Source organism: Natator depressus, chromosome 8 (genome assembly GCF_965152275.1).
Source record: "Natator depressus isolate rNatDep1 chromosome 8, rNatDep2.hap1, whole genome shotgun sequence".
NCBI lineage: Eukaryota > Metazoa > Chordata > Testudines > Cheloniidae > Natator > Natator depressus.
Genome location: NC_134241.1, coordinates 42,820,153 through 42,845,326, shown reverse-complemented (window position 1 = coordinate 42,845,326; position 25,174 = coordinate 42,820,153). Strand labels below are relative to the sequence as shown.

At 43.2% G+C, this 25,174-nt stretch overlaps 1 protein-coding gene across 3 annotated transcripts in view; it reads left to right on the top strand.

The window, feature by feature from the left end:
* TEDC1 (tubulin epsilon and delta complex 1) overlaps positions 1–21,048 on the top strand; it is a 166,043-nt gene extending 144,995 nt beyond the window's left edge. The window contains exon 7 of one of the 3 annotated variants that reach the window (XM_074960845.1): positions 19,850–21,048. In XM_074960845.1, coding sequence (XP_074816946.1) covers positions 19,850–20,224 — 375 coding nt within the window. In that variant the 3' untranslated portion in view covers positions 20,225–21,048. The remainder of the gene's footprint in view (positions 1–19,849) is intronic. The other 2 variants (XM_074960844.1, XM_074960846.1) reach the window with 2 other exon arrangements.
* Positions 21,049–25,174: the final 4,126 nt, after the last annotated feature.

The window sequence follows — 25,174 nt, the reverse complement described above, 5'->3', positions numbered from 1 at the left end:
AGCGCTTCACGTGTTGGGCCTCAGTTCATCATGTTTGTGCAGAAGGGGCTCCACTGCAAGGCATCCCGGACTATTTGCTCCATCTTAAGCTCCAGGGCCTGTTGAGATCCTCGGTCAATGTTCATCTGGTGGCCATTTCAGTATGAGACTCCCCCCGTCCAGCCCTTGGCTTCCTGCTTCTCTCCTAGAAGGTCGCTGTTAGCCGATGGCCAGGGATGTTTGGTGAGGTGCCAGCTATGCCCGTTTATACCATCCGTGACTTTAACCGCTAGGACGCACTGTCCCTTCGCGGCGGGCAGCCCGGGCTAGGCTGACGGATGCCCCAAGGTCCTAACCACCCGTGACTTTAACTGCTAGAGCTCAGAGCTCCTTCGCAGCGGGCAGTCAACACTGACTGACAGGTGCCCCAATGGCAGCACTAAGAGCCTCTCCACACCCGTGACTTTAACTGCTAGAGCTCAGAGCTCCTTCGCAGCGGGCAGTCAGGATTGACTGACAGGTGCCCCAAGAGTTTGCCCCGTGGAGGCGGCACAACTCAACGCTAGGCTCTTAGTACTCTCACCTAATGGCCAGGCTTTATAGCCAAAACGGCTGATGTTCTTTAATTGTGTTGGCTGCTTCACAGTAAACCAGAGAAACAAGTCAGGCTTATGCATAAATGGTTACCAAAATTTATTAAACTAGATTCTAATCATGTGGTTACAAAATTGCTAGTGCCTACTTATTTAAGTGTAGAGATGTTACACACACAAACAAGTTACAAAACTGAAGCTACAATCCCAAAGAAAGAAAACAAAGTATAGAGCTCTATTTCAAAATATGTGTACACTAAAGATAGGAGATCAGGTGTGGGTGCTTCTTACCCTCCTTGCATCTCTCGATTCCAGCGGTGCCAAGCCAGGATCGGTCACTCAATTCCGCAGAAAGACGAATAAGGGACAAGGCTTAGGGACCCTCTTAGCTGCAGAAGCCTTGGGAGGCTGTCACTTATCTGACCAGCAGATAGATAGTGAAAAGCACTCAAAAAATCATGGTGCTGTAGGTCCCCTACTTATACCTCTGTACTCCTTTATTCTCTTTCTCCTTTCTATGCTAAATTGGGGCTGGTCTGTCGGGGTGACGCCAGCTCTCGCAAGAGTAGTTCACACTTGCAAGGGAGAAACAATAAGTTTCGACTACTGGACACTTCTTTTATCAGGGTAAATATTTTCCCACCTAGGATGTTGGTGTGTGTGCATCATGCTGTTTTAGTAGGGGCTAAGAGCCATGTCTGTCACAGCGCCTCTGCCTGCTGTGAGCCCAATTGTTGTATACGTTCCCAGAGGCACATTGTCGCAGCACACCTGTGCTTCTCACAGCTTCAAAGGCTGTGCTGGAGTGCCCTGGTGTTTTGGCTCCCGTGTGTTTCCAGCAATGCTGGTCTGAGAGGGGGGGCTGGCTGTCTGGCTACAGTCGCCTTCTCGTTTGCTTTAACTTTGGCCCATGGGGTGTCTGAAATCATGGTGCTCACATCTGAACTGCCTTATACAGTCTTCTATAAGGACAAGGTCCAGCTGTGCCCGCATCCGGCTTTTCTGCCCAAGGTCGTCTTCCAGTTCCATACTGGTCAAGACATATACCTCAACCTGGTATTCAGTTATCTTATGTGACCTCCATTCAAACCAATGGCAATATGTACTCTGTTGCATTTATGTAGGAAGACGGTCTTTTTAGTAGCCATCACGTCAGCCTGGAGGGTTGGGGAGCCTGGATGGCTGATCCCTCCTTTACAGTGTTCAAGGATAAGGTCGCTTTATGTCTACACCTGAAATGCTTACCTGAGGTTCTATTAGAGTTCCACCTTAATCTATTCATCTACCACTTTTTTTGCCAACGCCACATAGTTCTCTACAGGAATTCTGTTTAGGTACCCTAGATATTAAAAGGGCATTAGCTTTCTATTTAAATAGGAACAAGCAATTTAGGAAGTCACCTAGGCTCTTGATTTCCTTCATGGGTAGATCCACGGGGTCCTCAATCTCTACTCAGAGACTACCGAGATGAATTTCTGGATGCATTATCATTTTCTATAGTGTTGCGGCCATCCATCCCCCACAAAGAGTGTAGCACATTCAACCAGATTGCAGGTAACATCTACGGCATCACTGAAGAATGTACCGGTTTCTGAAATAAGACGCACTGCTACATGGACTTCAATACATTTGTTTTTCAAACGTTATGCCCTGATCTGTGCTGTCAGTTGTGATGCTACACTTGGTTCTGGTACTGTCTTCCATTCTGGAGTCTGTTGTGAAGCTCCCTCCTCCATCTGGGGATACTGCTCAGAAGTCACCTGAAGTGGATCACCCATAGGAACGACACTCGAAGAAGAGGTTACTCACTTTGTGCTGTAAGTGTGGTTCTTTGAGATGTGTGACCCTATGGGTGCGTCCTCCCTTCCCTCTAGTTCAGACTGTTCTTTGGGGGACATTTGGGTGGAGAAGGAAGTGAGGGTGGTTCGCCTGTGCACCCCTGTATAGCCTCAGTATCCAACATGAGGAGTCATAGGACACTTGTGGGCTGGACACTAACAGAATATCTCCGCTCAAGGGCTTGAGAGGTAGATGTGCCTGAAGTGGAGCACACATAGGGAAATGCATCTTGAAGAACCAGTTACTGCACCAAGTGAGTAATCTGTTCTTCTTTCAATTCTCCAGGATTCTTCCTGAATGTGTCTGTGTTTGGAGAATAAATTGCACGAACACACCAATTAAATAGTTCATGAATTAGTGATATTTTATACGTTTGAGTAAATTTGTAAGTGTTAATCATAGAAATATTAAAGCAATCATAACAAAGTGTTTGGTTCCATAGAAATCATAAGCAATGCCTATGTTCCAAAACGTATTTTTAAAAAAAACCTTAAAGGAAGGGTTGCATATATACTTCAGAGACATTAATAAGTAAGAGCAGAAAGTTAAAAGCATGAATTTGGATAAAGTTTTATAAATACTTCCTAACTTAAGTCTAAGCACATCCTGGATTTCAAATAATTTTGATTCAGCTCTTGGAGCGTGTGTTAGTAAGATCACTGGTTAAACGCTTATTCCAGAATTTGTGCAGTGCTGAAAATCTGCAAATGAGAGAGAGCATTTGTTGTGGCTTTGAGTTAAGTCTTATTAAGGGACGTGGGGAGGAAAGAAGGCCTAATTTTTACCACCTTGTTTTTATTGCTTAAACAGATAGCATGGAGCTTTAATCAACCATTTTGCTCCCTTGTTAAAATTAAAACCAATTCTCTCTTAACAAGCAAAGTGTGGATGATGATATTCTGCCCTTGAGAAAAGAATTACATCTCTCAGATGCCTTTGCTGACAGCATGGGTTTGTCCTCAGATGATGCTTTTATTTTGTCTTTCAAATAAATGTTGGAAATGGTCGGTAGTCAAATCTCAGGTAAAATGTAGTGAGATTCCCCCCCCCCCCCCCAAATCAAAGAGAATTTAGGGAAGTGTAGGCCACCCTATAGGGCTGAAGAGTCCAGTGCAAACTCTGTTGTGCATATGCACCAGGCAGGGCATAAGGCAGGGGTGGGCAAAGTATGGCCCGGGGGCCACATCCGGCCCTCCAGATGTTTTAATCCAGCCCTTGAGCTCCTACTGGGGAGCAGGGTCAGCGGCTTGCTCTGCTCCATGCAGCTCTTGGAAGCACTGGCATGTCCCCCGCTCCAGCTCCTACATGTAGGGGCAGTGAAGGGGATCTGCACGCTACCACCGTCCCAAGCGCCGCCCCTGCAGGGGCGATGCCTGTGGACAGGGCAGCGCACAGAGCCGCCTGGCCACGCCACCACGTAGGAGCTGGAGGGTGAACATGCCGCTACTTCTGGGAGCTGCTTGAGGTAAGCACCACCCGGAGCCTGCACACCTGACCCCTTTCTGCACCCGAATGCCCTGCCCCAGCCCTGATCCCCCTCCCGCCCTCTGAACCCCTCGGTCCCAGCCCAAAGCACCCTCCTGCACCCCCAGCTCCTCATCCCCGGCTCCACCTCACAGTCCGCACCCCCAGCCGGAGCCCTCACCCGCCCCCCCCGCGCCAATCCCCTGCCCCAGCCCGGAGCCCCCTCCGACACCCTGAACTCCTCATTTCTGGCCCCACCCCACAGCCCGCACCCCCAGCCGGAGTCCTCACCCCCTCCCGCACTCCAACCCCCCAATTTCGTGAGCATTCATGGCCCGCTATACAATTTCCAAACCCAGATGTGGTCCTCGGGCCAAAAAGTTTGCCCACCCCTGGCATAGGGAATGGAACTGGGTTAGACGGAGGGAGAGGAAATCTGCCGCTTTGCAAGCCATCTCTTACCTTCCTACCTTGAATGGGCCATGGGCTGGAATAGCTTCTGCAGAGTAGCTCTGCACCCTGCACAGCTCCCCAGCTCCAGGCATGGCTAATTCAGCAGGAGCTAGGCCCCTGAATGAGTAAAATCTAGTCAGCATTTTAGAAAGCAAAATACAAACTCTTATGGGTGACCAACAAAGTAATCATCAGAGGTGTCTGCAGGAGAGCCAGGAGAGAGAAGGTTTATGACTAGGGTCTCTTGCTTTTATTAGCTTGGTGTCACCTCTTTTGGGAGAAAATAGGTTGAGAGTTTTCGAAAGGGAACTTTCCTGCTTGTTTTATACTTCTCTGCTTTGTGAAATAAAGCAATCAACTATAAAATAATATGAGGTAATATGACCCAAAATCAAATGTATAAGCCTATATGATCTTGTGCATATCTTACAGCTCATTAATGTGAAGTTGTGTCTTTACCGTATCACACTTCTCCCACAAATTGATTGCAGTAGAATAATTTTTGAGGCCTTCCTCCTCACATAGCTGTCTGATCTGTCTGTGGTATTTCCAGGGAGCTCATTTTTATAGCAAGTACTGTTTGCACTGAGTTGTTTGGTGGACTCTACTCTCCCCCTTTCCTGGGTTTGTCAGGTTTACTTCTGCCTACATCTTCTTTCATGCTTGTTGCTGTAATTTCTTCAGTTATGGCAGGAAGGCTTTCTTACAGGTGCTCAGCAAATGCTTAGCTCCCAACTCTGTTGTTGGTCTGTAGATTGTGCCAGAGGCAGGGACTTCTCAGCTGACTCCCTGTATTTCTGGCTTTGGCAAGCCTTGTCCTGGATTCACTTTGCTCCTTTGTCTCAGGGGAATGGAGCTGTTATGGTGGGTTGTTGAAGCAGTTTCCTATGTAGCCAGGTTCCAACTTGTTGAGGGCCTTAAAGATTAAGAGCAAGGCCTTGACTAGGGACCGGAAGATGAAAAGTGTGGCAGGATGAAGGGTCTGCAGTTTGGAGGAGCTATTCAGAGCTTCTTAGATGAGCAAGAGTGGAATGTCTGCCAAAGTTTTTGTATGCACACTGTTCATGGTGACTCATCTTGTTATTCCCTCACCCCCGCTCAGCACTAGTTTATGCATTTGTATATGTGCCTTGTGCATATAAATGGAGGGATGGGGCAGGGTGGTTTAAACACACATGAAGGAAATTGGTTTAGATGTGCGTGCTGTCTATAAGGTGTAAGAACTTTCCGTTATTCTCTTCTAAAATAATTTTTGAGTAAATAATTAAAAACAATGTCAATAAATAGAACATTCCAGAAGCTTTTCTTTAAAGAAAAAGAAATTCCTAGACACCAACTGTAAGGCAGAATCCATGTTGAAAATACTTATCAGTTAATTTAAACCAGTATGATTTGAACATTGTAGTTATTAAACACAAATATTTGAAAATCAGTAAGTTAGAATATTCAAACCTCCATGTCTAAGTCTGGAAATCCTCAGTTTCCAATGCTAATACCTTCCCCTCCCACATCCATTTATCTAAGTTTTTATAATGCACCCATCCCCAGTCCTTGAGCACCTCTTATTGTTGTATCTCAGTGCTATCCAGCGTGGCAGAATTTGATTTTTATTTCTTTGTAATTTGACTGATAACATTGATGTTTATTTTTAAGCATTTTTTTCTTATTTTTCATTTTAAATTTTCAGTTATGGGACGCTCTGGGGTGAGTCAGACAATTATTTAATGACAGTAGACATTGAGATTCAAAAAGTAAAGCTTTATAACCATGAAATCACAAATTGTCAACATCACATGTCAAAATATACAAAGTAAATATCCTTAAATCAAACACTAATGAGTTCTCAAGCAGCATTTTTCTTACTGTGCCTATGTGTCCATTTTTATTATGGGATGGAAATATTTTGACATCGTTTTTTTGTGTGTACGGTGAAATTGACGTTTACTAACATGTAGCGATAACAGTCAGATCCTTCCAAGCTTAATTTTGGGCTACAGGTTCCTGCTGTCCCAGAGAAAAACCCTGAATACTGGTCTGTAACTGTGAACCTGTCAACTATATGTCAGGAGGAGACTCTAACGGTAGGATCCTGTAGCCTATGGCATAGTATCCCAAAGGCAATGTCAGAAAACCCATTGTTCAGGGTATTTAAATGTGCTGTAGGAACAGTCCTGAACTGGCCTGGTGGACAGACCATATGACCTGTTAGATCTTTGCTGTTTCTGAATTCTGATTAGAGACTCGAGGCCAGAGTCCACAACCTTTGATTTTGTTGCTCTCTGCATGTGGTCCATGGAAGTTCCTATGCTATCCACATGCGACTTTGGGCTGGGTGCCTCACTCTGTCTAACCTCTTCAACCTCCCTAATATTGATCAGAGAATAACTTTTTCCATGACCACTCTGGATAAAATGACTATGCACTCCCCAAACGTCATCAAACCTCAAAAGGTAGGTCTGAAGGGTAGACAGTGGGTTACATCATTGTTCACGCAAAAGACAAACGGTACTATTGTAATGCATGTATTGAACAGGAAGTCATACATTTTTTCATGTCATAGGCAGTGGGGTAAAAGGAGGATCAGTGACAGTGAAGGGATGATTATCATTAGAGGAGGAACATTTACTATTTTTAGGCTTGCTGTAGTTTGTTTTCTGAACAGTAACATTTTGATATTCTGAAATAATTTGCTGCAAAAGTCCTGGGAATGGCTGCAGCTGGTAAGAGAGAATGCAGTTTAAAAATGAAAGAAGTCCTCTCCCAGAGCTCTCCAGCTACTCTCGCACGTGACACTAACGACAGTTTTACAGATCATAGAATATCAGGGTTGTAAGGGACCTCACGAGGTCATCTAGTCCAACCCCCTGCTCAAAGCAGGACCAGTCCTCAACTAAATCATCCCAGCCAGGGTTTTGTCAAGCCTGATCTTGGCAACGATCCATTTGCAGAATAGAACCGCTCCCAGCCACCCACACGCACGTCCTTTCCTGTGATGGGAACTCAAAGACCCGCATTGCTGCTCAGATTTAAACTTCATCCCTAGCTAGTAGCATCAGCATTCAAATGCACAACTGTGAGATGCAAAGGGTGCTCTGCTACACACTGCAGTACTCGGGTTACCTTGTGAAATGCTGTTGAACACGCAGAGATGTGAACTTGTCATTCTGCAGCTGGAAGATTTACAGTTATTATTGAAAATGATTTAAATGCCATATGGTGGTGCCTAATCCCCAGCACTTCTTCGGGATATCTCACATGTTGACCCAGTTCTGTGTAAGTAAAAGCAGGATGCATGTGAGCTTAGCTGGAAAGGAACCATTTTCTGCATGACTGTCAGTGTGCCATACCTCCTGAGCTGGTTAAATAAATGCTGATGAGGCAACTCAGCTCCTCTCAGAAATCTCTCAGCACCCTCCACGATCAGACACTATGTTCTGGGCACCACATTACCAGTAAGATGCAGACAAATGAGGGAGTTCAGAAAAGCGCAGCAAAAACTAATAAGGGGCTAGAAGAGCTGATTTCTGGGGAAAGATTAAAAGAACTAAATGTATAGCTTGTCTAAGCAATTGCTAGGAGGAGAGACTAAAAAGACTGGGACTGTGTATTTTAGGAGAGGTGAAATGAGACAATAATAAATGGTCTAGAGGAGGAAATCAGGTGCTCCTAGTTACCATCTCTAATGCAACAAGACCAAAGGAATGTTCAATGAAAAGCAGCAAATTTTAAAAATGATAAAAGTAGAACACAGTCCATGATGTGGCTGTAGACTCATTGCCACATGCTGACCTTGAGGAAAAGAGCTTATCAGGATACTAAAAAAAGGGGTATTTATATGGTGTGACAAAGTTCCTCCTCTGCCTTGGTGGGTCCTGCGCTTATTGGCGGATTTGCTCTCCTCAAAGGTTCACGGCAGCCCTCAGTTTGGCCACTTTTGCTAGTTCACTCAGCTAACCTCATCACTGGCCAGCATGGGGAAAAGGAAGGAGAACAATCCCCGCAGTCTCTGCTGATCCACCTAGTGGGTTGGGGGACAGGCCAGGGACCTTCTCCTCTGGTGGGACCCACAGTCCAGGTCAGCTCCTCTTATATCCAATAGGGGGAAGAGGGATGGCGGGAACCTGGGCCCGCCATCTACTCCGGGTTCCAGCCCAGGGTCCTGTGGATCACAGCTGTCTACTGTGTTTCTTGTAACAGCTGTGTGATAGCTGTAACTCCCTGGGCTACTTCCCCATAGTCTCCTCCCAACGCCTTCTTTATCCTCACCACAGGACCTTCCTCCTGATTCCAGTTAGTGTTTGTACTCCTCAGTCCTCCAGCAGCATGCCCTCTCACTCTCCGCTCCTTGCACACCCCTCACTGACTAAAATGAGGTCCTTTTTAAACCAGGTGTCCTTATTAGCCTGCCTGTTGTTAGGATATAGATATTCAGGCCTGTCTGTAAAGGCCTACACTCTAAGAATTTAGGTGTATTCTTATTACTTAGCTAATTATAGAGGTATAAAAGAAAGAATCAAAACCACTGTCTGCCAGTGTAAGGGCCTTCTCTTACTGTGACAGTCTGAGGCCCTGTTCTTAGGCTAAGTCCTTTGGCTAAGCAGCAGAGGCAGCCATAAGCTGGGAAGCAACCAGTCACATCCTCACATTCCAAACTAGTCACATTGAAAGAAGGTGCTATTGGGCTGTTAGGCATTATCAGGACAGGATTGTATTCCTATCACCTCCAGAGAAAGGGAAGTGCCTAGAAAATGTAAAAGGAAACTTAGTTTGATAGCATCCTGTCTGGCAAGAACTCACTTATCAATAGACACAGCTGGGAAACCCTTATGTCTTTATAGACGTAGTTGTGAAATCCTCATTTCTGTGTTGTTCTATCATTGTAGTCCCCATTTCCCTATTGTTTGTCTGTATAATCTCTCTCTGGTTCTGTGGTTGTTTCTGTCTGCTGTATAATTAATTTTGTTGGGTGTAAACTAATTAAGGTGGTGGGATATAATTGGTTAAATAATCATGTTACAATATGTTAGGATTGGTTAGTTAAATTTCAGGAAAATGATGGGTTAAGGTATAGCTAAGCAGAACTCAAGTTTTACTATATAGTCTGCAGTCAATCAGGAAGTAAGGGGGAAATGGGAACAGGGAATGGGGGTGGGGAATTGGAATCATGTTTTGCTAAGGGGGGGGGGAATGGGAACAGGGATACAGGTAAGGCTCTGTGGTGTCAGAGCTGGGAAGGGGGACGCTAAGGAAGGAAACTGGAATCATGCTTGCTGGAAGTTCACCCCAATAAATATTTAATTGTTTGCACCTTTGAACTTCAGTTATTGTTGCTCTCTGTTCATGCGAGAAGTACCAGGGAAGGAAGTGTGTGAAGGAATAAGCCCCTAATACCTGTCTTAATTGATTCTAACAGCTTCTTAATTGGCTCCAGGTGTCCTAATTAGCCTGCCTGCCTTAATTGGTTCCAGCAAGTTCGTGATTGTTCTGGAGTCTCCCCTGTTACCTTACCCAGGGGAAAGGGACATGCTGAATCTAGGGCTAATATATCTGCCTTCTATCTCCCTTGACGCCTTCGAGGAGCAGTGAGCGCTGTCCGGGGTTCTCTGCTCAGTGTCCCCATCAGGTTCCCTTTGTTTGACCCTTTGATCACACTCCTGTTCCTGTTATTTTATTAGTTGTCCCCTGAAATCACTTGGCTTCCAGGTCCTGTGGTCCCCTTAGGCTGGAGGGGGACCCTTTAGCAGTGGGTGGGCTTCTGCCTGCCCACTTCGTGGATCCCAATAGGATCACTCTCCTGTAGCCATCTGGCCTGACCCTGTCACAGTGGATAATGAGAACATCCAGGGTTATGTTAGACAGGTTAAAAACATGTTTTTAGAAGGGCTATATGGCCCTGATCCTGCAAACAAGCATGTGTGTCCCTTTACTAGCATGAGTAGTTCTGTTTGTGGTAGTAAAGTTAAGCACATGCACAAATGTTGACAGGATCAAAGCCTATAAATCCTCATGCTTCAAAGCATAAGCTAGTCACCAACTTATGGGAGTAGGGAGAAACTTCCATTTTGGGAAAGGTATTCCATTTATTGTCTGCTGTGGGCCTCCTTGCACATTCTGCTGAAGCATCTTCACCAGCCATGGTCAGAGAGAGATTGCTGGACTAGATGATATGATTTTCGGTATGGCGATCCTTTTGTCGCTGTAATAATCACCTATGAGAATTTGAAGAGTTCAAACACCAAAAGAGGAGAGGAATTATTTTAGAGAGTAGTACAAGGGGTTGTAGTCAAGGGATGAAGTTAAAAAGAGAAAGTTTAAGCTGTCAGGAATATTTCCTGACTAAACAATAGTAGCCTTTGGAATAGTATCCCAATGGAAGTGGTCAAATTTAAATATTTGTTTAGCGATTATATTAATGTAAAAGATTTAATTAGCTGTGGATTTTTAAAAATCATTTAAAACTAGACTAGAGGAAAGCAGTAAAATATAGATTCTAAGGCCAGAAGGGACCGTTGTGATCATCTAGTCTGACCTGCTGCATAGCACAGGCCAGAGAACTGCCCAAAATAATTCCTTGAGCCTGTCTTTTAGAAAAACATCCACTCTTGATGTAAAAATTGTCAGTGATGGAGAATCCACCATGATCCCTTGATAAGTTGTTCCAAAGGTTAATTACCCTTATTTCCTGTGTGAATTTGTCTCGCTTCAGCTTCTAGCCATTGGATTGTGTCAGACCTTTCTCTGCTAATTTGAAGTGCCCCCATGTAGATACTTACAGACTGATCAAGTCATCCCTTAACCTTCTCTTTGTTAAACTAAACAGATTTAGCTCCTTGAGTCTATCACTATAAGGCAGGTTTTCTAATCCTGTAATCATTCTCATGGCTCTTCTCTGAACCCTCTCCAGTTTATTAACATTCTTCTTGAATTTGTGGATACCAGAACTGGACACAGTATTCCACCTATTCTACTATTGAATAGTACAGGACCCAAGACAGATCCCTTGTGGAACCTGGTAGATATGCCTGCCCAGTTTGACTGCAAACTGTTGATAACTATTCTGAGTACCTTTTTTCAGCCAGTTGTACACCCACTTTGTAGTAATTTCATTTAGACTGGATTTCTCTAGTTTGCTTCTGTGAATGTCATGTGGGACTGTGACAAAAGCCTTACTTAAAATCAAGGTATATTACATCCACTATTTCTGCCCATTCATTATGCCAGTAACCCCGTCAAAGAGGGAAATTAGGTTGGTTTGCATGAATTGTTCCTGACAAATCCATCTTGGCTATTCCTTATCACCCTATTTTCATCTAGGTTCTTACAAATTGCTTGTTTAATAATTTGTTCCAGTATCTTTCCAGGTATCGAAGTTAGGCTGACTGGTCTGTAATTCCCAGGTCCTCTTTGTTCCCCTTTTTACAGATATAGATTATGTTTGCCCTCCTCTGGCCCTATCGGACCTCACCTGTCTGCCATGAGTTCTCAAAGATAATCACTAACAGTTCCAAGGTGGCTTCAGCTAGTTCCTTAAGTACCCTAGGGTGAATTTCATCAAGCCCTACCAACTTGAATACATCTAACTTATCTAAATATTTTGTAACCTGTTCTTTCCCTATTTTCCTATACTAATCTCTTGTAAAGTATCACTGTGAGCTGTTCAACACATGCTTTGCTCCATTTCAGGGGTGGCTGTGTGTCACTGTCAGTTGATGTATTCTCTGTATGGTTCTTTAAAACACTCTGGACTCCTTTGGGGTGAAGTGGGCTCTAGAAATGTAGAAACTATGACTGTCGCTTTATTTTATTCAGAGAGGATGCGCAGCAGCTGTCATACTGCACTACATAGCACATGGTGGATTTCAGTTACAGCTGGTAGATCTAAATTGAAAGGCAGAGCTTTGGGATACAGAATTCTGGACTAGATGAGCTACTCATCTCATTCTGATGACTTAAAATGCTGAGGATCCTTATCTCTTCAAACATGTTTGTTTAATATAAAGTGGTCTGCTGAGATTGTTTTCACTCCAGAATAACAGGATTTGCTGACTAATGAGAGACAATGAGAGCTTAAGGAGCAGCAGTTAACTAAATATACAGGAGGAAGCTGCTGAAATTGCCTTGAGCACCTAAGGTGTAAAAAGGGAGAGAAACAAACTACTTTAAGGTCAGGTAACTCACCTTCATGCCTGTTAACCAGTAAAATCTCTAAACAGCAACTAGAGCATTCTGCAGTTCCATGGCTATGGACTTTGCCACCTAGGCTACTCTTTATCAAAGACTTCAGCTGCCTCCTCAGTGCAAAAAACCCAAACTTCCTTCCTAATCCCTCCCAGTCATAAATGACATGAGTAGTTCTGTGCTGGTTGCATTATCTGTTTTCATATTTAATTCTTTGAAAACCTCTTTTTTTGAATTCACTTAATACTGCCCCAGAAAGTAGGGGCCTTGTTGCAGAATTTAGGTGCATTTTACTAATAAATATGTAGGGCCTTTCCCATGGTAGAATGGATAGAACTCTTGTTACAGCTTTGCTGTCCTGGCTGATTTGCAGATAGAATATGGTGTTGTCTGTATCATTACAGCAGGCTCTGCATCATGGCAGAAAATTAAACGTTCCTCTAATCATTTGAAATTCGTGCTCTCTCTACTGGAATGAACAAGATATTCCAAGAAGTCCTGTAAAGGTATCATGTGTCACCCATAACAGTTAATAAAAACTCCTTCCTTTTGGTTAGTAAAGAGCATGAAAAAACAGGTGTTCCATTTAGAAAATGTCCAGGCCAGCAAATGTCCTGCATGATTCTGTCATTCCAAAATAACATGGTTTGCACTCTAGTTTCTGGGGACTTCACTTTATATAAGTAATAGGAGCATTTCTCCTCCAGTATTCCATATTGTTAAGTTCCCTATGTACAGACTTCACATCTTGTTTAATCACATACAGTGTGCGGGGAGGTGACCAAATAACACATGAATTCTTTATTTTTTCAGATCTGTTCCTCAGTCTGTGTGAGAAAATTGGTCCTCAGACATTCTTTTAGCTAAGATATGTTCTGGGATTCATCAGTGTTTGTGATAGTGGTGTGTGTGTTTTGGTTTTTTGGGGTGTTTTTTTGTTTTGTTTTGGTTTTTTTGGTTTTTTTACGAGACCAAGTCCTTCTCCTCTGTACTTGAGCAAACCCCTTAACAAGCACAGGGACCAATTTAGCAAAAGGCTCTGCATTGATAAAGTACTTTGTGTGTTCTAAGGCAGTGCTTCTCAAGCTATCTGATGTGGGGGACCAGCAATTTTTTTTTCCAATGTGCGCACGGACCGGCAGCCAATGGCTTGCAGACCGGCACCAGTCTGCGGACCACCACTTTGAGTAGCACTGTTCTAAGGAACTTTTCCTACTTGATTTCACTGCTCATATCAGAAATGGGACTATTGCTCACTTTTGCAGGAGTGTGGAGAGGATAGATTAATTATCTGCAGAGCACTTTAAAATAATCAGATGAAAGGCTTGATATAAGTGCATTGGGTGCTATCCTCACAGTGTTGAAATCAAATGGGACTTCTGCCATTGACTTCAAAGGGGCTAGAATTTCACCCAGTCTCAGTATGGGAGAGGGATTAAAGGGTGTTTAACTCATCATGGAGAGGGATAAATACAATTTTCAAGGCTCCATTGCTTGGAATATTTAAAGGTAGGGTTGTTGATTAATTGCAGTTAACTGACGCAATTAACTCAAAAAAGTTAATCGCAGTTTTAATTGCACTGCTAAACAATAGAAAACCAATTGAAATTGATTAAATATTTTTGCATGTTTTTCTACATTTTCAAATATATTGATTTCAATTACAACACAATACAAAGTATACAGTGCTCACTTTATATTATTTTTATTACGAATATTTGCACTGTAAAAATGATGAAATAGCATCTGTACTGTACTGTAGTGCAATCTCTATCATGAAAGTGCAACTTACAAATGTAGATTTTTTTGTTGTTACATACATAACTGCACTCAAAAACAAAACAATATAAAACTTTAGCGCCTACAAGACCACTCAATCCTACTTCTTGTTTAGCCAATCATTAAGAGAAACAAGTTTGTTTACATTTGCGGAAGATAATGCTGCCCGCTTCTTATTTACAATATCACCTGAAAGTGAGAACAGGCATTCGCATGGCACTTTTGTAGCAGGCACTGCAAGGAATTTATATGCCAGATATGCTTAATATTCGTATACCCCTTTGTGCTTCGGCCACCATTCCAGAGGACATGCTTCCATGCTGATGATGCTCATTAAAAAAATGTGTTAATTAAATTTGTGACTCAACTCCTTGGGGGAGAATTGAATATCTCCTGCTCTGTGTTTTACCTGTATTCTGACATATATTTCATGTTATAGCCGTCTCTGACGATGACCCAGCACATGTTCATTTTAAGAACACTTTCACTGCAGATTTGACAAAATGCAAAGAAGGTACCAGTGTGAGATTTTTCTAAAGATAGCTACAGCACTCGACCCAAGTTTTAAGAATCTGAAGTGCCTTCCAAAATCTGAGAGGGAGGAGATGTGGAACATGCTTTCAGTAGTCTTAAAAGAGGAACACTCTGATGCGGAAACTGCGGAAACTGAACCACCAAAAAAGAAAATCAACCTGCTGGTGGCATCTACTCATGATGATGAAAATGAATATGCGTTGATCCGCACTGCTTTGGATCGTAATTGAGCAGAACCCATTAGCAGCATGGACACATGTCCTTTGGAATGTTGGTTGAAGCATGAAGGGACATATGATGAACTGGGCTGTAGCCCACGAAAGCTTATGCTCTAATAAATTTGCTAGTCTCTAAGGTGCTGCAAGTACTCCTGTTCTTTTTGCAGATACAGACTAACACGACTGCTACTCTGAAATATAAATCTATAGCGCATCTGGCACGTAAATATCTTGTGACACCGGCTACAACAATGCCATGCAAATACCAATTTTCACTTTCAGGTGACATTATAAACAAGAAGCAGGCAGCATTATTTCCTGCAAATGTAAACAGACTTGTTTGTCTGAGCGATTGGCTGACCAAGAAGTAGGACTGACTGGACTTGTAGGCTCTAAAGTTTTACATTGTTTTATTTTTGAATGCAGTTATTTTTTATACATAATTCTACATTTGTTAGTTCAACCTTCAGGATCAAGAAATTGCACTACAGTACTTGTATTAAGTGAAATGAAAAATACTATTTCTTTTGTATTTTACGATGCAAGTATTTGTAATAAAAATAAATATAAAGTGAGCACTGTACACTTTGTATGATGTCAAGTATCAGGAGGTAGCTGTGTTAGCGTGTATCCACAAAAACAACAAAGAGTCCTGTGGCACTTTAAAGACTAACAAATTTATTTGGGCATAAGCTTTCGTGGGTAAAAAAAAAACTTCTTCAATCTAAGAAGTGTTTTTTTTACCCACGAAAGCTTATGCCCAAATAAATCTGCTAGTCTTTAAGGTGCCACCAGACTCCTTGTTGTTACTGTACACTTTGTATTCTGTGTTATAATTGAAATCAATATATTTGAAAATGTAGAAAACATCATAAAATATTTAAATAAATGGTATTATATTATTGTTTAGCAGCGCGATTAATCACAATTAATTTGTTTGACTCATACGATTAATCGCGACTAATGTTTTTAATCGCTTGACAGCCCTACTTAAAAGTAGATTAGATAAAATGCTAGAAAATGTGCTTCAGGGAGTAATCCTGTAGCGGCCACAGAACACAGTTCAATGACCTATTAGCTGTCTCATCTTAAATATTTATACTTCTGTTCCCAAAGTATGTTAGATGATACTTAAGGTTGTTCAGTCTAGTCCAAAGGACATGTACCATTATGCACATCACTTCTTTATGAGAAATTTGGAAATCACTAGCTACTGTTAATTAATAGTGCTGACACCAACACACCCTGATGGATGGGGAGGTTTAACTTAACTCTTTCTCTGTAGTGATACCTTGATGGAAAACCTGCCAGAAACTCTCACAAGCTTATTGTTCCATCTATAATATATACGATATAAGCGGAGGGAATTGCCACAAAGAAACCTAGAGCAAATTGATAAATGGATTATCATGCATAAGAATTTAAGAACGGCCATACTGGGTCAGACCGTGGTCCATCTTGCCCTGTATCCTCTCTCTGACAGTGGCCAGTACCAGAACTTCAGGGGAAGTGTACAGAACAGGGCAATTTTGGAGAGCTGTACCCCTGTCTTCCCCTCCAGGCTTCTGTCAGTCAAAGGTTTAGGGTTGCTCTGAGCACGAGGCTACATCCCTGACCATCTTGGCTAATAGCCATTGATGGACCTATCCTCCATCAACTCACTTAATCCTTTTTTGAACCCAGTTATACTTTTGGCCTTCACAACATCCCAGGGCAATAAGTTCCACAGATTAATTGTGCATTGTGTGAAAAAGTATTTCCTCTTGTTTATATTAAACCTGCTGCATGCACTTTTGAGTGTATCATGTACCTGCCCTTACCCACTGGTACTTTTTTCTTAACTTGAAAATTGACTTGTTTTCAAATATTTTGCGTATGCTTGCAGCTACTTTTGTGGGGACACTGCATTTAGGCAGGGATCTGCTTTTAATTTTTGCTTGTGGCCTCTTCCAAATTTCATTACATCCTTATGGCCTGTTGAGCTGAGATATGGGCACCCTTTGGGAAAAATGGGACACAGTCACGTGCAGCAAGACAATTAGCAAATCAGTTAGGAGTCTGTAATGAGAACTAATGAATCTATAGGTAGCTATTCATGTCCACACTGTTTAGTGGCACCAGGTACAGACGTTAGAGGGCTTATTCCTTCACCTGCTTACTTCCCTGGTCCTTCTCACATGAACAGAGAGCAACAATACCCGAAGTCCGAAGGTGCAAACAATTCCATGTTTATTGGGGTGAACTTCCAGCAAGCAATGATTCCAGTTTCCTTCCTTAGTGTCCCCCTTCCCAGCTCTGACACCACAGAGCCTTGCCTGTGTCCCTGTTCCCATTCTCCCCGCCCCACAGCAAAACATGATTCCAATTCCCCCACCCCTATTCCCCATTCCCCCCTTTCTTCCTGATTGACTGCAGACTATATAGTAAAACTTTTGTGTTCTGCTTAGCTATACCTTAACCAATCATTTTACTGAAATTTAACTAACCAATCCTAACATATTGTAACATGATTATCTAACCAATTATATCCCACCACCTTAATTAGTTTACACCCAACACAATTAATTATACGGCAGACAGAAACAATCACAGAACCAGACAGATTATACAGACAAACAAAAGGGAAATGAGGACTACAGTGATAAAACAACAAAGAAATGAGGATTTCACATCCCAGCTATTGATAAGTGAGTTTTGCCGGACAGGATGCTATCAAACTAAGTTTCCTTTTACATCTTCTAGGCTCTTCCCTTTCTCTGGAGGTGATAGGCATTATCAGGACAGGACTGTATTCCTAACAGCCCAGTAGCACCTTTTCAATGTGATTAGTTTGGAATGTAAGGATGTGACCATACACTTCTCAGTTTATGGATGCCTCTGCTGCTTAGCCAAAGGCCTTAGCCTAAGAACAGGGCCTCAGACTGTCATAATAAGGGAAGGCCCTTACACCGGCAGACAGTGATTTTGATTCTTTCTTTTATACCTCTATAACTAGCTAAGTGATAAGAATACACCTAAACTCTTAAAGTATAAGCCTTTGCAGACAGACCTGAATATCTATATCCTAACAACTCTGAGTTTGTATACTATACAGATGTATTTGCAAATTGAAGTAACATTGTTAAACAGAAGGTAATTAAATAATCTACTGAAAGAATATGGTGATGTCTAGCCCAATGAAAATAAATGTCACTCTTCCGGAAACTCACCCCGTGGTAGGTGTGGTTGGTCTATTAGGCCAACGCGCCTTAAATCAGAATCAAATATAGGTAATCCCATCTCCTGTATGTGGGTTCTTTGGAATAACAAGACACAGTGAGCAGGGACTACAGAGTGCGTGTAAGTGTATCCGAGGCTTAGATTGAAACTCGACTGCTAGGCATTTGTTGTGGAGAAAAAAATCCTGGCTTTGAGGTGGGAGTGCTATAAAAAGGCTTTTTGATTAAAGGGCAAAGATTTGACATTTGCATCAAATGAGTGCCGTGCTTTTCTTTGCCTGAAGAGTCCTCTCTTGTGAAGGCACAGAGTTCAGCAGCAGAACCAAATGCATTTTACTGAATGACTCACTGATGTAAGCACAGGAAGAGAATCAAGCCCTTGGGTTGATCTCGCTCCAACTTTGAACAATTCTATTATTTCCCATTTTTTGCAAGTCCTGCATAGTATGTCTAGGCCTTTTAATTTTATTCTTCTAGACATGAGCACTAATGTCTTCTCTTGAACCATGGGGAGCAGTGGGCTATTGCCTGCTCTCTTTTCCCATCACAAAACACATACTCTAGAAATCAAGTCAAATGAAACATGGCAAAGATAAACTATGGTCATAAGAGGTGTAAGGTCCATTTGCAGTGGGTGCCAGGAGTCACCAGGTGACGCTGTTGCATAGTCTTGTATGTTCTTTTTCTAATGTGTGAGCAGTTTCTGAAGACATGCTGTGATGTTAGTTTTCTGATGCATAGTCTATTTGGGGGTGCTGTTGCAAACAGCAGGGGCATTTGGTCTCTGCCTGCATCTCCCTAAAAGTCTTATTTACCCCTTGGTACCAGGAGTCCTGAAGCTGCAGTTGAAGGGCCCCTTACTGCAAGCACATACTTGAGTAACTTGAGTAGTGTACTTAGTCTTATTGACTTCAGTGGATCTGCTCATGTGAGTTAAGTTACTCATTTTTTTGTATGCATTTGAGGACTGGGCCCATAGTCATTAGTGTATCTTCTATTAGTTTGGCTACTGGCAAATCTGGACTATCCTATTATATTGTATCACCAGCCAGTTACAGCACAATTAGTATCACACACAGCCCTGTCTCATACAATATTCTCAGTTGGCCTATATTAAAGCCGTATAGAGAATCCTTCTTTGGCTCAACTCTCTCACCACAGACATGGTTCCTCACTGTCCTGCCCTTTGTGCAATCACACCTGTGCAAAAGAGGCATTACCCACTACCCTGTTACAATAGTAGTGTTTTACACATCCTTTCTACAGGCGTGAATGGAGAAACAGGCCATGCACATTTTTTCACACATCTCATCCAGGCTCAAACTGCCCACGCTTTTTGTAATTGCCATAAGGAGTGGAGAGGAAATCGCCATATGTCAGTCATCAGAGGAGCAAGGGCTTTGAAGATCTGTCAGTCTCTTATTCTGGAAAGCACAGAGGTTTACATGCTGAGCTCAGTCACTGCTTCTACTTGCTACATTTGATCGTGAAATAGAGAATTTCCAGTACAGCACGCTCCGGCCTTGACATTTTGCATTGGTGTCTGGAGAGAGGAATTCTGCACATAAGCCTGACCATGTTTTTCTCTCTACAGGTCAAATCAAGAGAAAGAACACTACCAGATGAAAGGAAGTTTTGTGCTGCTGTCAGAACAATAACAGAAGCGGTCAAGCTAAAACTATCAGATCTTAAATACCATTGTGCCCATAAAAAAAATGGAATGCATGGTCCATACAGGCTGGTATTTAAAGACAAGCGTTCTGCTAGCAAAACAGGTTTCCTCAGTACGGTATCGAAGGAGCCCATTACAAATGTTGTTAATGCCACAGAGGTGATCAGCAAACTGCAAATGGAAGAGGCCACTCTGAAGAGGGAGCTGAAGCGGCTGCAGGAAGAGTGCAGACACAAGCTGGATGAGATTGCAGAAGGGCTGGTTGGAGTGATTTGTATCCCACCTATGAAGAAATAAGTTCTCATCAAGAAAGGACAAGGGAATAGAGCTGTTTGATCAGAAGACATATTACAAACCATGGCCTGAGAGTGGGTGAAATGAAGATCTGAATGTGGTTCTAATTCTCAGCCTTGAAAACAAAATTTGTCACTTCTTTATAATATGCACTGGGGCCAGAACACTGCACCCTTAATGGTTCTGTCTGCTGCCCCTTATTACTTACCTTACCAATTAAATTCTGCAGCAGGTTTTAGAGGGCGTGGGGTGTTTTTAAATCTCTCCTTCATGTAGATTTCTGATGCTTCTGCCAGGCACAGGCTCACTTTCAGAACTCTCTGTTTCTAGACACACGGTATTTGCAGGTCTGCAGACTGAAATACTAATTGCATTCAGCATTTACCAGCAAGTGAGCATATTTCTGAGTCATAAAACCCCAGATACTGAGCAGAGATGAGTGCGGCCTTCGATGCTGAAAGGTATGCAAAGCACCAAGAATGAAAGCTATTTGAAATGTGCAGAAAAGGCTGCTATTTAGTTCAGCTAGTTACATATTGTGTGGCAAGGCACAGAATACATACAGTTATCACAAAACAGATACAAAATGCTTAGTAGCAAATAAAAGTGACATCTTCTATATACACAGGCATGATGCACTTCAAATGATCAGATTCTCTATAGAAACACCCATTTTTATTAAACTATGTATTCAGTTATGAAGCACAGTAATATAATTTATATATTCACTAGAGAATGGTTTCAGAGTAACAGCCGTGTTAGTCTGTATTCACAAAAAGAAAAGGAGTACTTGTGGCACCTTAGAGACTAACCAGTTTATTTGAGCATAAGCTTTCGTGAGCTACAGCTCACTTTATCGGATGCATCCGATAAAGTAAGCTGTAGCTCATGAAAGCTTATGCTTATGCTCATGTAAGATTTTATGTTTTATGTTTGTTTTATGTTTTATGCTCATGAAAGCTTATGCTCAAATAAATTGGTTAGTCTCTAAGGTGCCACAAGTACTCCTTCACTAGAGAATGTTTCTGTAAAATAGAAATAAGGCCTTAAATTCCAGGCTTTAAGAAACCCATGGTCTACATCTGGAGACATCCCCCCCAGAAAATAAAGCCTTTCATTTGGCAGTAGCTTTTCATCCCTTTCTGTTTGCTTTCAGTAAGAAACTGCTTTTATTCTTGTGATTTTCCTTCAGAAATAAAAACACAATTTGCTTTTCATTTGTGAATTGCAATGAGCAGCAGGATTACCTTGGTTTGGATTTCTGTCCATTACTCCCAGCTTTTCTGTTTGGGTGATTAACAGTTGCCTGTGACTCAAAAAACAAAAGTAAAAGTGCATTTAAGGACATTATCATGTTCAAGTATTAGCATCATCATTGTTGTGAGATGAAGTAAGGTTGGGGGAGAGGGGCAAGGGCTGACTCTTCATTCCGCTGCCAGATCTGAATTCTCTGCTGAGTTGCACTATCATTGGCATTTCTCATGCATTGTGCACAGGTGTCAATGACGATGCCAGGTGTAAGGCAGCGGAGAGCAAGAGCTGGGTGCCCAGCCTTGGCCCAACTGAAAGCCATGTCACCAACCTACCAGAGACCACAGGAGTGCACCTCATTTGCATAATGTAGGCCAGAGTGTAGCTACCCATGTCTTCAGTACGGAGGTCGCACCATATTTCCCACAGACCAAAGCAGAGTGGGGTGCAGTGGTGTGTGAAGCCTTTGTGAGCCATGCTGGAGGCTGGGCTCCCATGTACTGGGGTACCTGAGTGCACTAGTAGAGTAATCCAGCTATTGTGGCAGGGATCACCTGGGCTCTGGCCAGGGCTCACCATGGTGCGGCCTTGAAACTAGCCGATGCTGAGAGAAAGTTTAGTTCTGTGCGTAAGCCCCAAAGAAGTAGAGAGAATGATTGTATTAATACTTATGTCCCCAAACTTAATATTAATCCCCAAACTCTTCCCCCCGGGATACTCCCCACAGAACCATGTCCAAATGCCCTACACAGAGCTGGTTCTGCACTCTGCAGCTCTAGCTCATCTCTAGCCTGTTGCTCACCAGTCTTGTCATATTGTTGTATGCCAAGCTTGTGTCCACTTAAGCTAGCAGTCATCACTCTGGTTTTAATACCAGGACATGAACTAATTTCCTAACTGTAAATATTTGTCAGTACACAGTAGTTACAATGCAGTGTGTTTTTAACATTCACCGGACAATCCCATTTCAGTCTAGACTGGAACTGGCAGAGCACGGGTTCCCTACTTGACCCTGATTATTTCCTCTCTGGAGAAATGTAAAAATTGTGTTGCTATAAAAACAGCTACAAAGAGTCCTCGGCAGCTGTATTTACTGCATGACACAAGCAAATCATATTCACAAACAAGCTGTGTTATTGAAGGGATGCTGTCAGAACAAACATTAAATCCACTATTACTGGTGCTGGCACTGTCATCTAGCAATGTTAAAACTGGATCATCTGAAAAACCAATTGTCTTTATGCCACTGATGCCATTTGGTTACTTTTTGCACCTGAGACCATCCGGGCAATGAAACTAGCCAGTTTAACTTTCTTGGCCTGATTTCCGATGGCCTTGCATCTCGTGTACTCGTTTGCACAATGTCTAAAGTGGGTTTAAAATGCTGCCACCGCCATGAGTGGAGAGGTCTTCTTCGAGTGCTTGCTCATGTCTGTTCCTTAGTAGGTGTGTAGAACAGGTGCTGGAAGTTTTTCCCTCAGTGGTATCCGTAGGGGACCAGCTCTGGCACCAACTAGAGTGGTGCATGTATGCACCAGTATAAGGAGCGCTGCCAACTCCTCCGTCCCTCAATTCCTTCTTACCGCCAGTGTCGGTGCAGGAATGTCTCCTTGCCTTGGCTTGTCTCCTTACCTTCTCAACTGTGCCTAGTTGTGAATCATTTGTGGATAGTTATTAGAAAGTTTGTAGAGTTTATTAGTGCCTAAGTTAGAAATACTTAGTCCCATACAGGGCATGCCCCAACCCCTGGGCTTCAAACCTTGTGACCACTGCAAAAAATCTGCTAGTCAGCAATTCCCATCAAAGCTGCCTGAAGTGCTTAGGGGAAACCCAGGTGAGTGAGAAGTGTCGCATTTGTAAGAGCGTCAGATCACAAACCAAAAAGGAGCGGGACATTCAACTTAGAGCATTCTTTATGGAGTCAGCCCTTGCACCAGCCTCAGAGCTGGCTAGATCAGCCTTCACTCCAAGCACTGCAGCCTCAGTGCAGAGCACACTGCGGGCACTGACCTCCGTCTGGCACCGATCCCTATCCCCAGTACCGGCTAAAAAGCAAAGAAAGGCCAGGAGAGGGCGTTCGCCTACATCCTATAAAGGGAAGGAGAGAGTCAGAGGAGACCGTGGGGCAGTTCTTCCCCTGTGGATGGTGGCCAGGCCTCAGCATCCATTGAGTTGTTGAGTCCTCTTCAAGACCCGCCTGCCACCCTGGGAAGTCGCAGAAGCACTCGGCACCTGGCAGTGCCGTCCATGCTGGAGGCCTTTCAGGCCACTAAGGACATATTGTCCCTTCCGGTGCTGCTCACGTCGGCCAGCGAGGTGCCCCTGTCATAACCATAAGGGTAGCCTAAAATTCCTCCTTACCTGTAAGGGGTTAAGAAGCTGAAATAACCTGGTTGGCACCTGACCAAAGGAACCAATGGAGACAAAAGATACTTTCAAATCTTGGGGGGTTGGGGGAGAGGCTTTGTTTTGGGTTATTTGTTTCTATGTTTGTTTGCTCTTCGGACTAAGAGGGACCGGACATCAATCCATGGCATCCAAACTGTTCTGAACCAGTCTCTCATATTCCAGAAATTGTAAGTACAACCAGGCAAGGCGTATTAGTTTATCTTTGTTTTCTCAACTTGTGAATTTTCCCTTTGCTGGAGGGAGGTTTATCCCTGTTTTGTTGTAACTTTGAAACTAAGGCTAGAGGGGGTTCCTCTGTGTTTTGTGCATCTTTTGTTACCCTGTAAAGTTATCTTCCAACCTGATTTTACAGAGGGGATTTTTACCTTTTCTCTTTTTTATTTTTTTAAATAAAATTCTTCTTTTAAGAACTGATTGATTTTTTTTTTTCAGTGTCCAAGGATCCAGGGATTTAGGTCTGTGTTCATTTTGTAACCAATTGGTTAGGATATTATTCTCAAGCCTCCCCAGGAAAGGGGGTGTAAGGGTCTGGGGGGATATTTGGGGGAACAGGAACTCCAAGTGGTCCTTTCCCTGGTTCTTTGTCTAAATCACTTGGTGGTGGTAGCATACTGTTCAAGGACAAGGTGGAATTTGTGCCTTGGGAAAGTTTTTAACCTAAGCTGGTAAAAATAACCTTAGGGGGTCTTGAATGCGGGTCCCCACGTCTGTACCCCAGAGTTCAAAGTGGGGAAGGAACCCTGACAGCCCCATTTGAGGGTTATATCCGCCCTGGAACCCTTCCAGTGGTCTCCATCCATGCAGCACCGGTCTCTGCTGCAGGGGGTGCCGCCCCAGCGCTTGCCTGAACAGCACCACCAGTCCCCGGATACAGGTCGGTTTACCTGTCTAAGTGCTTGGCGTCATTCCCCGGACTCTAGGCAGCGTTCCCCTTGATCCCGGCGTTGATCACCGGCTGTCTGGTGCAGACCTGTGGAGGCACATTGCCAGTCCCCAGAGTCACGGTGCCTGGAGCATCCGAGTTAGTCTCCAAACTCACAGCACCACTCCAGAGAATCGAGACACTGGTCCCTGGAGTCCCGTCACAGGTCTCCGGATCGCCAGTATGGATCCCCGTGGGCATGTTGACGGTCTCCGAGATCATAGAATCATAGAATATCAGGGTTGGAAGGGACCTCAGGAGATCATCTAGTCCAACCCCCTGCTCAAAGCAGGACCGATCCCCAATTAAATCATCCCAGCCAGGGCTTTGTCAAGCCTGACCTTAAAAACTTCTAAGGAAGGAGATTCCAC